The 13,278-nt window shown below is 36.4% G+C and overlaps 2 protein-coding genes across 5 annotated transcripts in view; one reads left to right on the top strand and one right to left on the bottom strand.

Annotated features, from left to right (window-relative positions):
- The window catches only part of tex10 (testis expressed 10), a 26,895-nt gene extending 26,264 nt beyond the window's left edge, over positions 1-631 (bottom strand). For 2 of the 3 annotated variants that reach the window (XM_051130806.1, XM_051130807.1), the window contains exon 1: positions 510-631. The gene's annotated coding sequence lies outside the window, so the exon portion shown is untranslated. The remainder of the gene's footprint in view (positions 1-509) is intronic. The other variant, XM_051130805.1, reaches the window with a different exon arrangement.
- si:ch211-197h24.6 (uncharacterized) lies at positions 178-13,278 on the top strand. Of its 2 annotated transcripts, none has more exons than XM_051130809.1 (12): positions 178-288; positions 565-613; positions 2,360-2,390; positions 3,250-3,330; positions 4,688-4,827; positions 5,655-5,780; positions 5,897-5,942; positions 7,835-7,909; positions 7,992-8,386; positions 8,491-8,595; positions 11,950-12,040; positions 12,918-13,278. In XM_051130809.1, exons 2-12 carry the CDS (start codon positions 566-568, stop codon positions 12,938-12,940), a joined length of 1,161 nt encoding a protein of 386 aa, XP_050986766.1. In that variant the 5' UTR covers positions 178-288; position 565; the 3' UTR covers positions 12,941-13,278. The 2 variants fall into 2 exon arrangements, with proteins under 2 accessions (XP_050986766.1, XP_050986767.1); XM_051130810.1 differs by having other exon boundaries at positions 197-311.

Genomic DNA, 13,278 nt, shown 5'->3' with positions numbered 1-13,278 from the left:
ATTCCAGTCCAGTTCACTTTTGTGAAGTAAAGAGAGTTTTAATAAACTCCATTAATTTCATACTTATGTAAAAGTAGATATCAACAACAGTCAACGTCAGTAACGACTGAATATCTTTAATTGTAGGAGTACAATTTTTAAAGAAATTAATCAGCAAACGTTCGTAATTATATACTTTTATTTTGGAAATAGGCGGGAAACAGTCTAGGGTCTTGACGGTATTATTTCGGCCCTGTTTCTTGTCGTGTTTCTGTTTTAAAAACGAAACAAGCGTTTGCTCAACACAAGGTTAGTAAAACAACATCGAACAGGTAAACATTTTAGCTACGCTTTAAAGAGCTGTGTTGTAGTGAATAGAGAGACGCGTTTTATGTTATAGTGAGATTAAATGTAGCTGCGTATAATGCAGCGTGAATGCGCATGATCTTTGTTATTGGCCAGAGGCGCCATTATTTACGTTCTCTTGCAACCGAAACTGTTCGTATTAGTTGCAAACGAGTTATTCTTACCCTTTTTGCCTTCAACAATAATCAAAATGCTGTAATATGTGTTTGTCTTTCTCAGCATGGAAGCTCGTCCAAATCCTAACAAGAAAGGCAGGGCCGGTGGGAAAGTGAGTCCTAGTAGCACCACATCATATCAGAACCACTCCATCAGCTTTATCCATACCTTACCACGTGGATATAGACCATTTGCAATATATCTCAAACAGTGGCCACTTAGACCATTGGTGGTCCATGAAAATGTCCGTTAGTAAACAACAATTTGTGATTAATCTCAGAATGAAATAAATATTCACTCTATCACATTTGTAAATGCATCGTATTCGATGTCACCGCAAACGATTCATCCATGCATTTTTTTCAATCTGATGATTTTTAATTAAAATTAACAAATTTTATTTTATTAACATAATGGTCAGTTTGCTGGTAAAATGCATTTTGGTAATTCGTGAATTTGTACTCTACCTAAAAGTGATCATAATGATTGATGTAGTTAGTGGTTGAGTGATTTCACCCACCCACCTGTTTTACCCTTAACTCTGTTATGCCATGAAGCTCGATTTGACAGTGCTTCAATCTATGGGCTATGGTTTTTATTCAGAGGAGTCCCCACCCCCACCCCAACCTTTTTTTTTTTTTTTTGCTTTGCATATTTTAATACAGTACAGAGCCAGCAAAAACACTGTGACCAACTGTAGTTGGCATAGTGTTGAAGAGGTGCAGGAATCCTCAAGTTTAGCTGACTGTATGACATATTTCTCAAGCCTCAAATAGTTAGTCTCTAAGAGATTAATACTAAATTGGTATTAATCTCTGCCCCTGATGTCTGTGAGGGTTAAAAGTATTTGCAAGCTCATGTGATAACTGAAACCAAAATTATTACATAACAATGAGAATGTTAAGGAGAATGGTTAAGTGGTCATCACATTCATTGCAGACCTTGTGTAGCAGACTTATGTGATTTTTCTAAAGTGACTTAAATGTACACTAATATTCAAAAGTTTGGGGTCAGTAAGATATCTTTTAATATACTTATAGAAATGAATGGTTGTATTCATAAATTACACATTAAATTGATCAAAAGTGGCAGTAAAGACACTTATAATGTTACAAAAGCATTGAATCTGCTTCGAAACGCTGTTCTTTTAAGTTTTCTATTTACCAGAGAATCCCAAAAAATGTAACCGTTTACACCAAAAAAACTTCATCAGTATTGATAAGTGATTTTTCATGACCAAATCAACATCATGTGACACTGATGACTGAAGTAGTGGCTGTTAGAAATGTAGCTTTGTCTTCACAAAAAATAAAATCTAAAATCTAAAATCTAATAAAACAGAAATGTTTATTTAAATGTTTCACTGGTTAATTTAAAAAAATGCAGCCTTAATGAGCATAAGAGACTCTCAGAAACCTAAAAAAAAAGTACTGCCCCCAAACTTTTGCAAGGTACTCTATTTCCACAATCTGTCATTGATCTGAAAAAGTGCCGCGATTGTCCTGTAAAAGACAGATAAGCACTACAAAGTAAAAAATAAAACATTCTGTTTGAAAACAGGATGTTACTTGCAGACCATGTTATTCTATCATCCCATTTGTTTTCTTGTGATTAGACTTCCATTTTTGGGGAGATTGATAAAACACGATTGTTCTTCTAGCCTGAGAGTGTCTGGTGAAGAGACACTTTGTGTCCTCCCGTCCATGGACCTTCACCCTCTACTTTTGCAGTAGAGAGGAGAATTTAAGCAGTGGAGGAGGAGAGCGGATTCTGCTCTTCACCTCCGGTGCTGTTACATCTCTCTAATTCCTCTCTATTTCTCTCCCCCATCAACGATTTTATTTGTCGTCTGTGACAGAAAAAGCAGCAGCTCTTCAGTGGTGACATAGGTAAGTGCCGCCCTCAGAACCCTTCAGTTCTGCCCTTCAGCTGTGCCTGGCCTTGGTAATGTTATTGCCATGTGCCGCTTCTGGGGGTTTCAGAGCTCTGGAGCTTCAACCCTGAACACAAAACACAAGCACAGCTCTCAGTCTAGCACCTTTTTCAAACCAATGCTTTGCACTATTTGAACTGCGGTGTGCTGAACAACATTAGAAACATCAACACTGAGCTCTTTCGAGCAACATTAGAAATATTAAGACCTGGTCTCACCATGTGCTTTAACGTCAGGTCGAGATCCATATACACTCGGAGGTTGGGTATCCCACCTTTAATTCCTTTATGCCCGCTTAGGGTCTTCTGTCCGTATTGATTGTGGCGACTTGCGCAGGGCATGCTTTAAGCTGCCTAAGGAAAGTTAACATGAAATTTCAGGTGCTTTTAGGCTTGAACTCAATTAGAACGGTTACACCGCTGCAGTGTGATCAGTTGACGTCTCAACCGGTGTGCTTTTGTCGTTGTACTAGAGTTGTGGACAGTAAAACAGCAGGTGCCACGGCAGCTTTTTTTTAAAGTCTTCGTTCAAATCTGTTGAGTTTGTATATGTTGTTCAGCGTTTAAGCGCAGAGAGTTGTGGCTCACTTGTCTGACCACAATTTTCCATCAAGTGTGACTGTTGCCTATATGTAGGCCTGGGAGTATCTAATGAATGGGTGCTTTAAGCACTCAGCTAGTTTTGTTTTTGGGATACAGTAACCACTTGGTACTGTTTCAGTAGAGTGGGAATACTGTCTTCTGTGCTTTAAATCCAGGTTCACAATGCTTGTCCTTGTGCCTTTTGATTTTACTGATTCATGTGTGTTTCATCAGTCTTCACTTCCAAGAATGGATCCATCCAGACTATACCCTGTCTGAACAAACGGCTCAAATCGGTTACAGATGCTGTTATTGGTGAGTAATGATAAATGTTTTATTATACCATAATATAAATGGAAGCTAATAGGCTTCTTGGTAAAGGCATCAGTTTTATTGGACTCTTTTGCTAATTAAATTAAACATGAATTTAACTAATTAACAGTGTTCATAAATGTCCATAATAAACGTTTAGACACATATAAATGATCACTGTATTTTTAAATTATATTTAAAGGAATGGTTAATTAATTAATTTCTCACCCTCATGTCGTTCCAAACCTGTAAGTCCTTTGTTCATCTTCAGAGCACAAATTTGAAAAGCTTTCTAACCCTGCATAGACTGCAACATAAGTACCACGTTCAGGACCCAGAAAGGTAATAAAGACTTTTTTTTTTTTTTTTTAAATAGTACATGTGACATGAGTTGTTCAGTTTTAATGTTATGAGGATATGAGAATACTTTGTGTGCGCTGTTGTGGCTCTCGCCTTTTTTTTTTTTTTTTTTTTTTTTTTTTTTTTTTTATTAAACTAATAGAAGTCTCTCTAAGCCGGGGTTTCAGGCGTCAAAGTTGGAAATTACTGACAAACAGCAAAGCCGAGATGTCCAGCTGTACATATGAAATCTAGGGTCTCCGTGCTCTGTTTATATACCATTCTGTGAGTTTATTTTTTAGCTCTAACTGCTATCCACAATTATATTTCATGCATTGAAACATAAACTGCATGCTCCCCTGTCATAAGAGTTCCTTTAACCATAGCTTTGAAAATGCATCTTTCTTGTGAGAAATATATAGAACCACAATAGCCAAAGAAGAGAAAAGTATCAACTTTATTCAACAATTTATGCTGACGCAGGAGCCGGTTCAGTTCTGACTTAGAACCTTGTTTACAAGCGGAAGAATGTACACGCATGTGTCATGGTACGCTCGTGAATGTACGTCAAAGACTGCCATTGTTTTTGTTTGTTTGCTTTGTAAGGCAAAAATATTCTCATAGCTTCATAAAATTAAGGTTAAACCACTGATGTTACATGGACTATTTTAACAATGTTCTTACTACTTTTCTGGGCCTTAAATGTGTCAGTTGCGTTGCTATGCAGGGTCAGAAAGCTCTCAGATTTAATAAATAACTATCATAATTTGTGTTTTGAAGATAAGCGAAAGTCTTATGGGTTTGAAGCAACATGAGGGTGAGTAATTAGTGACAGAATTTTCATTTTTGATGAACTCAACAAATTTTTAAAACTGTCATCCTTGTTCATTTTTGGTTTTAAATTGTGTTATTTTATAATTATTTTGCTTCCTTAAATAGCTTCAGTGTGCTTGGCTAACTACATATTTAAAAGGATAGCTAGACAGTATTTTAAACTTTAGTGTGTGCTTTGTATTTAAAGGCCTGCAGTACATATGGGAGTATCGAAGCCCATCTAAGTCAGTTCCTCCCCATTACCAGTGTAAACTGTGTAAAGTTCAGCGGCTGCAAAATGAAATGGCTGCTCACATCACCGGCTGGAAGCACGGCTTCAGATACATGGTATGATCTTCACAATCACTTTATGTATAGATATTAGGTATGCAACAATACAGTAAGTCCATGGTTCAATACGTACCTCAGATTTTAACCACAGTTTTTGGTTCAGTTTTGATTTCTTGCCACTCAGGTGTGTGGGGTTTGTTTTTTTTTTTTTGTTTGTTTTTTTTTGTTTTTTTTATTGCAACAAATTAACAAAATACTCCCATAAACCTCTGTACACTGGAAAAAATGTGGTTTAATATATGTCTGCTTAATTTTTCTTTAAAGAGAGGTTTTTTTTTTTTTTTTTTTTAAACGCAAAATAGAATGGTTTTTATTCATATTGGACGCCAGAGGGCGCCCTCATGCAGAAAGTCCACGTATGTGTCAAAGAAGTATCACTGATGACATTCCTTTCCAGCATCTCTAATATGGATAAAGGCATCGCTATTAAAAATAACAAAAAAAAATGATAAAGGCATCGCTATTGCTGTAACTGAATAAAAACAATATATAACGTTAAATGTTTTGAATGATGAAGATGCTCTGCGTGTGTTGCTTTTTTTAAATGTAAGCGGGGAAGCGTTTCCTCATTTCAGCACGTGTAATCGCGGTCACACATACAGCAAATTCCGAGATAAATAAAAAAAAAAAGGAAGTTATTTAAATGGAAAACCAAAAAACCACAATTCATAAGCGCGTATTGAACCGTGGATGTCGTAATGAACTGTTTGATATTATATTGAGAATTGTGACATCCCTAATAGATATCACAGATTATCTCAGTCTATGATTCTGATGCAGTACGCAGCCAACTTACAATGTTGTGTTGTTTTTTTGGAAAACAGAAGCAGAACCACAAAGACAAGGTTCCTCATGAGGAAGAGGCTGCACTTAAAGATCCAGCCATCAGGAAAGCCATTAAAGCTGCTGCAGCTGAAGTGGAAAAAACAGAAGGAAGAGGTCAAATTAAGGTGAAAGAATAAATGATGTGCTCTAAAGATTAAGTCTAGCCTCACACTAAAGCTTTTTAATTATACGTTCTTGTCCTTTTTTTTTCTTTCTTTCTTTCTTTCTTTCTTTCTTTCAGACTGTGCTGAAGGAGCCATTTGAGATTGTGGCGTTTCAGAGCATGAGTAAGTGTAATTGTCTTCTGTCATACACTATCCAATCTACTCCCAATGAATAATGAATAAAGTCCTACCTTGTAGTTTTTCTCATTGGATATCTTGTTTTACTTGGAAAGACATTATCTTGTGGAAGTAAATATATTATATATATATATATATATATATATATATACACGGTATATCCGTGTTAGCAACTGACCCTTACTTATCGCACACATGTAAATGTCAAAATAATGCATAAAAGTTGCAGGAAGTCTTTATGTTCAGTCCTTATCTTTGCTTATCATATCCCATAGTACTAAGTAGATAAATGTAATATTGTTAGTGCATATTTAATCTGTCTAGACTTAAAAGTCTTAAATTTAGTTATCAAATTTAAGGCCATCAAGTTTTAAATGGTACAAGAATGTCTTAATTATGGTTTCAAGAGGTCTTAAATTTGGGGACGGAAAGACAAGAGTTGCGTTACGGCTGTGAAATACATTATCTGTAAATTTTTGTTCTGGAAGTGAACTCCTTTAAAAATGTCTTAAGTCTTAAATTTGAGCTTAAGAATCCTGCAGATACCCTGTTAGACTACTAAATCAACAGCAAACCAGCTCCAGCTGGTATTTTGTTCCCATTCCTCTGTATCTGCATTCAAGGGCTGTTTAGTTTCCTTGACCTTCCAGTTCCTGAAAGCACCTCATAGTTTCAAGCTTGTCTCAGACCATCTGCACATATCAGAAATTTTGCTAGTAACTGTTCCAAACACTGGTTTAAACAATACTCCAAGTTCACACACATTTGACAATGGAAAATGTGAATATTTAAAAATCTTTTGCACATTTGTCCTTTGAGGACTAATTGTCAATGAGCAAGTCAATGTTCAAGAAAGGCATTTAACAAAATAAATAGATACCACAAGAATCATTTAATTTCTTGTTGTATTTACCCAGGTTTTTGCTCATTGCCTAATTTAGAAAGACACCTCTTCTGACATCTTCTAGCGCTATCCCAGTATCACTTCCCTTCTAGCATCCTTTAACTCCAGTTTCTGTTGTGCTGCACCAGACATGCACTCAGAATTAAGGAAGCCTCATGACCTGCTAAACTGGGAAGTTTAGTTATTTCTGAACATGTATGATGTTTAAAACAAGTTTGCACAATATTTTCCTTTAGAAATTTTCCTCTTAAATAAAGAACAGTCAGACATTCTTTTGAGATTTTATTCTTGCTAGAAGGTCAGACAGTACAGCAGTGAACTCTGCCATATGTGTGACAAAAATAAGTGAGTATGCTTCACTGCTTTTATACCCTTTTGGTCTGTTTTTGTGGTAGTTCCTGCCCCTTCTGCCTAAGAACCACACTCAGAGCCTTTGGTCTTGATTTCAGATGACAGACTTGATTTACAAAGAGAATAAAGCCGAGAAGCAGAGCAAATCTATCTACGTTCTTTGTGTTGCCCCTTTTATACAGTTTCTTTAAGGCGTGTTCTATACCTTATGTATATAATTGATTTCTCTCTAGGGTGAAAGAGAGAGGCCCCCCAGACTTGTTTCGATATAGAACGAGACCCTTGACAGGTCCATCTGTTTCTTATTTCTGAGGGTCCATACAGTTTCACCATGAGGGCCTCTGTCTCCCACCAAGGTTTCTAGGCATCTAGGATTATAATGGAGGAATAATTTGATATATAAATGGCTACATTAACATTAATTATAATTGATTAATTCATAGCTTGCCCAATAAAATCTACTACATTTTCAAAGCCGTCTCCCTAATATTACCATATATACTTAAGAAAGCATGATAAACACTTGATGTTTCAATCCTCACGTAGCGTCTTCCCAAAGATTCTTTAAAATAGGGTTTTACTTTTGCCAGCTAGTTACTTACCTGATGTTTGTTTTTCTTAGAGTCTGCACAACCCAATCCAGCATTTGGAGGACCTGCTGGTCTTCTCGGGCCTCCTCCTAGAGGGTTAAAACAAGGTTAGTGTCTAACCAGTGTGTTTGTTTGGGTTAATAGATTTAGAATGTACAATATATTTGCTTAAACTCCTCACATCCTCAGGTGGTCCATATGGAGGTCCCATGTTCATGGGGGATTTCACACCCCGGGGTGGCATGATGCCTGATTTCCCTCCTGGCATGCGTGGAGGTATGGATGAACCTCCCATGAGAAGAGGTTTTTCTGATATGGGAGACTTCACCAGCCCAGGTCGCTTTGGTAACGGCATGCCTGGACCAGACAGGGGGATGATGGAAACGGACGACATGCAACATTTTCCTGACGATGGACCCATGCGTATGGGTCCAGATGGCTTTGGGCCTGGTCAGCGTAAGGAGGGCAGGGGCAGACCTTTCCCTAATGACATGCCCATGAACAGCAGCGGCAACAGAATGATGGGACAAGGCCCTAAAGGCCCGGAGAACAATAGCCTCCCTGCAACACTGCTCAAATATCTGGTACTATTCTATTTTGGATATAGAGTGCTTGTTGAAGCACTTAATTTGTTTACATTATCAACCATTTGGAGTTATTAAAATTTGTTTTTCTGGTTCATTATCAGGACTCTTTCCGTATTGAAAATGAGGATGATGCGCAGATTGTCTTGAAGGTCACACAGAAGCTCACAGATGTTCTGATGGAGTATCGCCTTAGAAGTATTTCATCGGTAAAGGCTCTCATTTATGCTCTATTTTTTAGTTATATAGTATAATTGGAATTTTAACAGGAATTCAAACAAATTCTGGTGTGATTGCTCTGTTAGTGCGGTTTATTTGAGTAAGTGTGAACGCTGCCATCCCAACCTTGGTGCGCTAAACAAGCAGACCGAGACTGCTAAAAGATGGGTCTCGGTCTTCCAAATGAACTCTGGTGTGGTTCGAATAAAATATAAACGTGACATGGACCAAATACTTCTCAACGTACCAAAAACAGGAAGTAATGACAAGATGCGACGCTATGCAATTTGATTTCACAAAGGGAACACGGGGTGTTGTTGTGGTTCCCGTCTCTCCCTCTTGAGTGCCAAAAGATAGACTTTATTGCTGATACAATCAAGTCAAGTTTTCTATGGAGAATTGTTTCTGCCTGGTCCTCTCACACACACATCAACCTGAGTTATTAGGGAGTCCTTGGAGTTACCGTTATAATTTGAAACAGATGTTCTTCCACACCATGGCCTTGCTGGTGGGCCCCTAACAATAACAAAGGACATGCTTGCCCAGTTAAATGTAGAACAGAACTATGGTAAAATAATTTGTACATGATTCTTTTATATTTTGGTTAATAAAATCTTCCTCAGTATATCCAAAAACAAACTGAGCAGAGGGCAAACGTGGAGCAACGAGGAGGTAAAGTGCCTTTTATAAGCTCTTTGTGAGTCCACAGGTGGTGAAAATAAAATCATATACACGCAACGAGCGTGCTTAGTCCAGAACACGGCATTAGGTGTATTCGACTTAAAGCGGCGTTGAGCAGACCAGTCAGTGAATGGATGCTTTGATGTCAAACACCCGCAGCACCGGTTTAAGTCGAACTTACCTTTTCCTTTTGTTTGGAGTGTTCAGTGAGTTCTGTCACAAAATATACGTCACTCAACCTGACCAGTCAGGTTGTGAACATATCACTATGCCTTTAGGTTTGGTATCTTTAGGTTCATTGTCGAAAATGCCACTGTGAACGCTAAGCGGACTAGAAACAAATGTATCATTTTCCTTTTTGGTCCGGACCAAATGAACCAAATGAACCGAACTACAAGTGTGAATACACCCTTAATGCTGCGCAATCCTGGTCATTATACTAGGGCCCTATAAAATCAGTTTTTTTTTTTTTTTCCCCAGATTCAGTTTTTTAATTTTTCTGGATAGTTTTTTCTTTTTTCTCTTTAACTTTTCCTAGACTCTGTTTTAATGGTTAAATTATTAAAAAGCATGTCTAATTAATTGTAATCATGAAACTCATCACTAAGATCACTAAAAACATAATTTTTAAGGTCCTATGAAATGTGATTATTTTTGTCTCAAATTCAGTTTTATTTTGACCAAATTCTGTTCTGATTTAATTCTGTTCTGGTTTCGTTAAATTGTAAAAATCAAAAGCATCTTTAATTTTTATTTTTATATATATATATATATATATATATATATATATATATATATATATATATATATATATAATACATACACATACAGACACACATTGTTGTGCATTTAAATTTTTCTAGTAATAAATTATGGTAACAATTTTTTTTGTTAAATATTCCTTAAAACGTAGTAGTAGTATCATTACATTAAATAATAAATAACTGTCACAGTTTCTTCAAGATAAACCAGACTTTTATTTTGACAGGTTGCTGTGAAGACCTTTAAGTTTTTGTTTGTATATGATGCAACGATAGTTTTTCTCAAAAGAAATGGCAAAATGTTCATGAAGTGACTCAGAGCAGTTCTGGAGATTGTTCATGTACTCCTATAGTGAGGCAGCAGAGGCTGAAAACACTGAGAGCATCAGGCACTTCAGTATGTGTGTAGTAATGAAAACACACGACGTTCCGCGTTATATAGGAAATTCCATTTTTAGAACTAGATTACGTTACTTCCATCAGCGTGTCATAGGGCCCTATTATATGAAAATAATTGACTGCAGAATATCAGCTGTTCCAGAGAGCTGTTGTGGAGGTTTCTGCCGCTTCTGTGAGAAATCACTCGAAGTCTTGAGGTTTTTTTTATGCCAGAAGATAGACTATATTGTCAGAGACAACAAAGCCGAGAGACTTAGCAGAGCATCTCCAGAATCTGTATCTGCACACTCTTTTATACAGTTGTTTCCACAAGGCGTTTAACATAGTCCTTCTACCCCTATACAATGTATACATTTTACTCGGGAAACATGTGCTCATAATATCTGATTAACTTGATTATTCTCCCACTTGCCTCCTTATATACATGGTCATGATGGTATATGAGGAAGATTTTATTAACTAAAATATAAAGGAATCATATCCAAATTATTTTACTATTATAGTTTTGCAGTTCTACCCTATATTTTGCTGGACAAGCACATACTGTTATTGTTAGGGGCCCACTGGTGAAGCCATAGTATGGGAGATGGTCGAGCACAGTATGCCCTTATTTGTAGAGTTACTAGTAAAACCATGGTATAGGAAACGTCTGTCTCCCTCATAGTGTTTACTTTAGGGACCCCCCAATAATTTAGGTTGACATGCTTGCGTGAGAAGACCAGTATAAAAAGCTGTCCTCAACCAAGTAAAGATCAGTATAGACAACTCGGCTTGATTGTTTCGGCAATAAAGTCTATCTTTTGGCATCAAAACCCAAGACTCAAGAGTAATTCTTTGACGGGGAAGAGGGGAAACCACAACATAAACTAACTTCATTACACATTACACTCTTCTCCCGGCCTCTTTATGTCCTTCTGCAGGCCCTCCGTACATACAAGAGATACATGATTATAATAGTAGCTTACACACACAGCTATATTCACACTGATTATACTTGTTTACTTCAGACTTTGGTTAATAAAAATCTTCTACACTGTATAATAACTACCCTGTAGTTATGTATAAGATTCATTAAAAAAGACAAAAAAAAGTTTAGTTTAGTACTTCTAGAGCACAAAACTATGTTTTAGCTTTAAGGTTGGTTATTGAGAAACAAGTACATTTGCATTGTTATTGTAAACAATAAGGAGTCAAGGAAACTGGTTGCAGATATGTTTTATGCAAACATGTCTGAGACAGGATGTGGTGGTTTTATATGCTTGATTTCCTTTTTTAAAGTATGATGAGGTTTTCATTGAAGGCTTTAGTGATCTCAAACCAGTTTCACTGGGCTACTTCTAAAAAATAAGGTTGAATAAATAATCTTTCTGAAAAATCTGAATCAAACTAGTGGCAAAAGAACATGTTATAAATAATGAACAACAAAATCAACCCATCTGTCACATGATTAGCATTCTTTTTAACAGCCATGCTTTAGTTTTTTAAATTTGAGTTGTTTTTCAGGTGCCCAGTGTGAAGCCCCTGCCCTCCATGAACTACTCGTCCTCATGTCTTCCAAACAACTCTAATGACAGATTCTCCAGCGGCATGCCAGGTATTGCACAAAAACGTACCGCTCATTTGCAAAGCACACAAAATGGGCATTATTACATGTTACATAAAATAAAAATCATTTTGTAAACTTTACAGTAAAGTGTCAGTGTTAACATTAGTTAATGTATTAACTATAATGAACGACAATGAAAAATACACTTTTACACTATTTATTAATCTTTGTTAACGCAAGTTAATACAAATACAGTTGTTCATTGTTTGTTCATGTTAGTTCAGTGCATTAACTTATGTTAACAAACACAACTTGTGATTTTAATAATGCATAAGTAAATGTTGATATTAAAATTAAGATTAATAAATGCTGTAGAAGTATTATTCATTTTTAGTTCATGTTAACTAATGTAGTTAACTAATGAACCTTATTGTATAGAAGTGTTTTTGTTTGCCAGCATTTTTGTGTGGAATTTTCCAGCATCATGACTATAAGTGTCAGATAAAATTACTCACAGCCTGATAGTTTGGTTTACGCCGCCCACCCCGCTTTAGAATCTTTGCTTATTTAACTGCCATATGGAACATTTGGTAACACCTCTATTATATCTGTAGGTAAGACAGACATTTAGAGATGACATTGTTGACATTTAAGTTCTTACTCTCTCCATAACACAAGGGCAAAATGAGAACAGGATTGGTTCATTTTCACATGGCTTATGCAAAACAGAACTGAGGCCACAATAAGACAAAAATAAGCTTTTGTTAGGGCACAGTTCTTGTTTTATAATGCTGGTGATCATTTCAACCCTAGACATAAGACATAGACATAGAGGCTGGTAACAAATAATAATATATTTTTATCATTTAACTATTTGGCATAATGCATAAAGTTCATTTTCACTCAGACTGCTCTACTTTGACAGGTCCTTCAAGATTCTACAACTGAACGTTCATCTGATGGATGCAGCCAAGACTTGGATGCAACCTGCTTTGCCATGGCTTTTTTGACTTTGTTCATGACCAAACTTTTTTTTTTTTTTCTTGACTTTTAGGCTGCTTTGTTTTTACAGTGTATACATGGGTAGACTTATTTTAAATGTTTCCTTTTTTCCTTTCTCTTTTGATGAAAGAAACCAGATTTGTAGCAACACAATTTTAGTGAGTGATTAAACAGTCTTTAAGTGAAGTCAGTGAAATCCTCAAACAGTGTGACTGCTCGTTTCTAAAGGTCTGTTGCCATAATGTGTAAAATAAATAGTTCCTTACAGAACCTTGTTACTTTTG

This window comes from Labeo rohita, chromosome 16 (genome assembly GCF_022985175.1).
Source record: "Labeo rohita strain BAU-BD-2019 chromosome 16, IGBB_LRoh.1.0, whole genome shotgun sequence".
Taxonomy (NCBI): domain Eukaryota; kingdom Metazoa; phylum Chordata; class Actinopteri; order Cypriniformes; family Cyprinidae; genus Labeo; species Labeo rohita.
The sequence above is the reverse complement of the archived record's forward strand: the minus strand, read 5'-3'. Positions and strand labels throughout refer to the sequence as shown.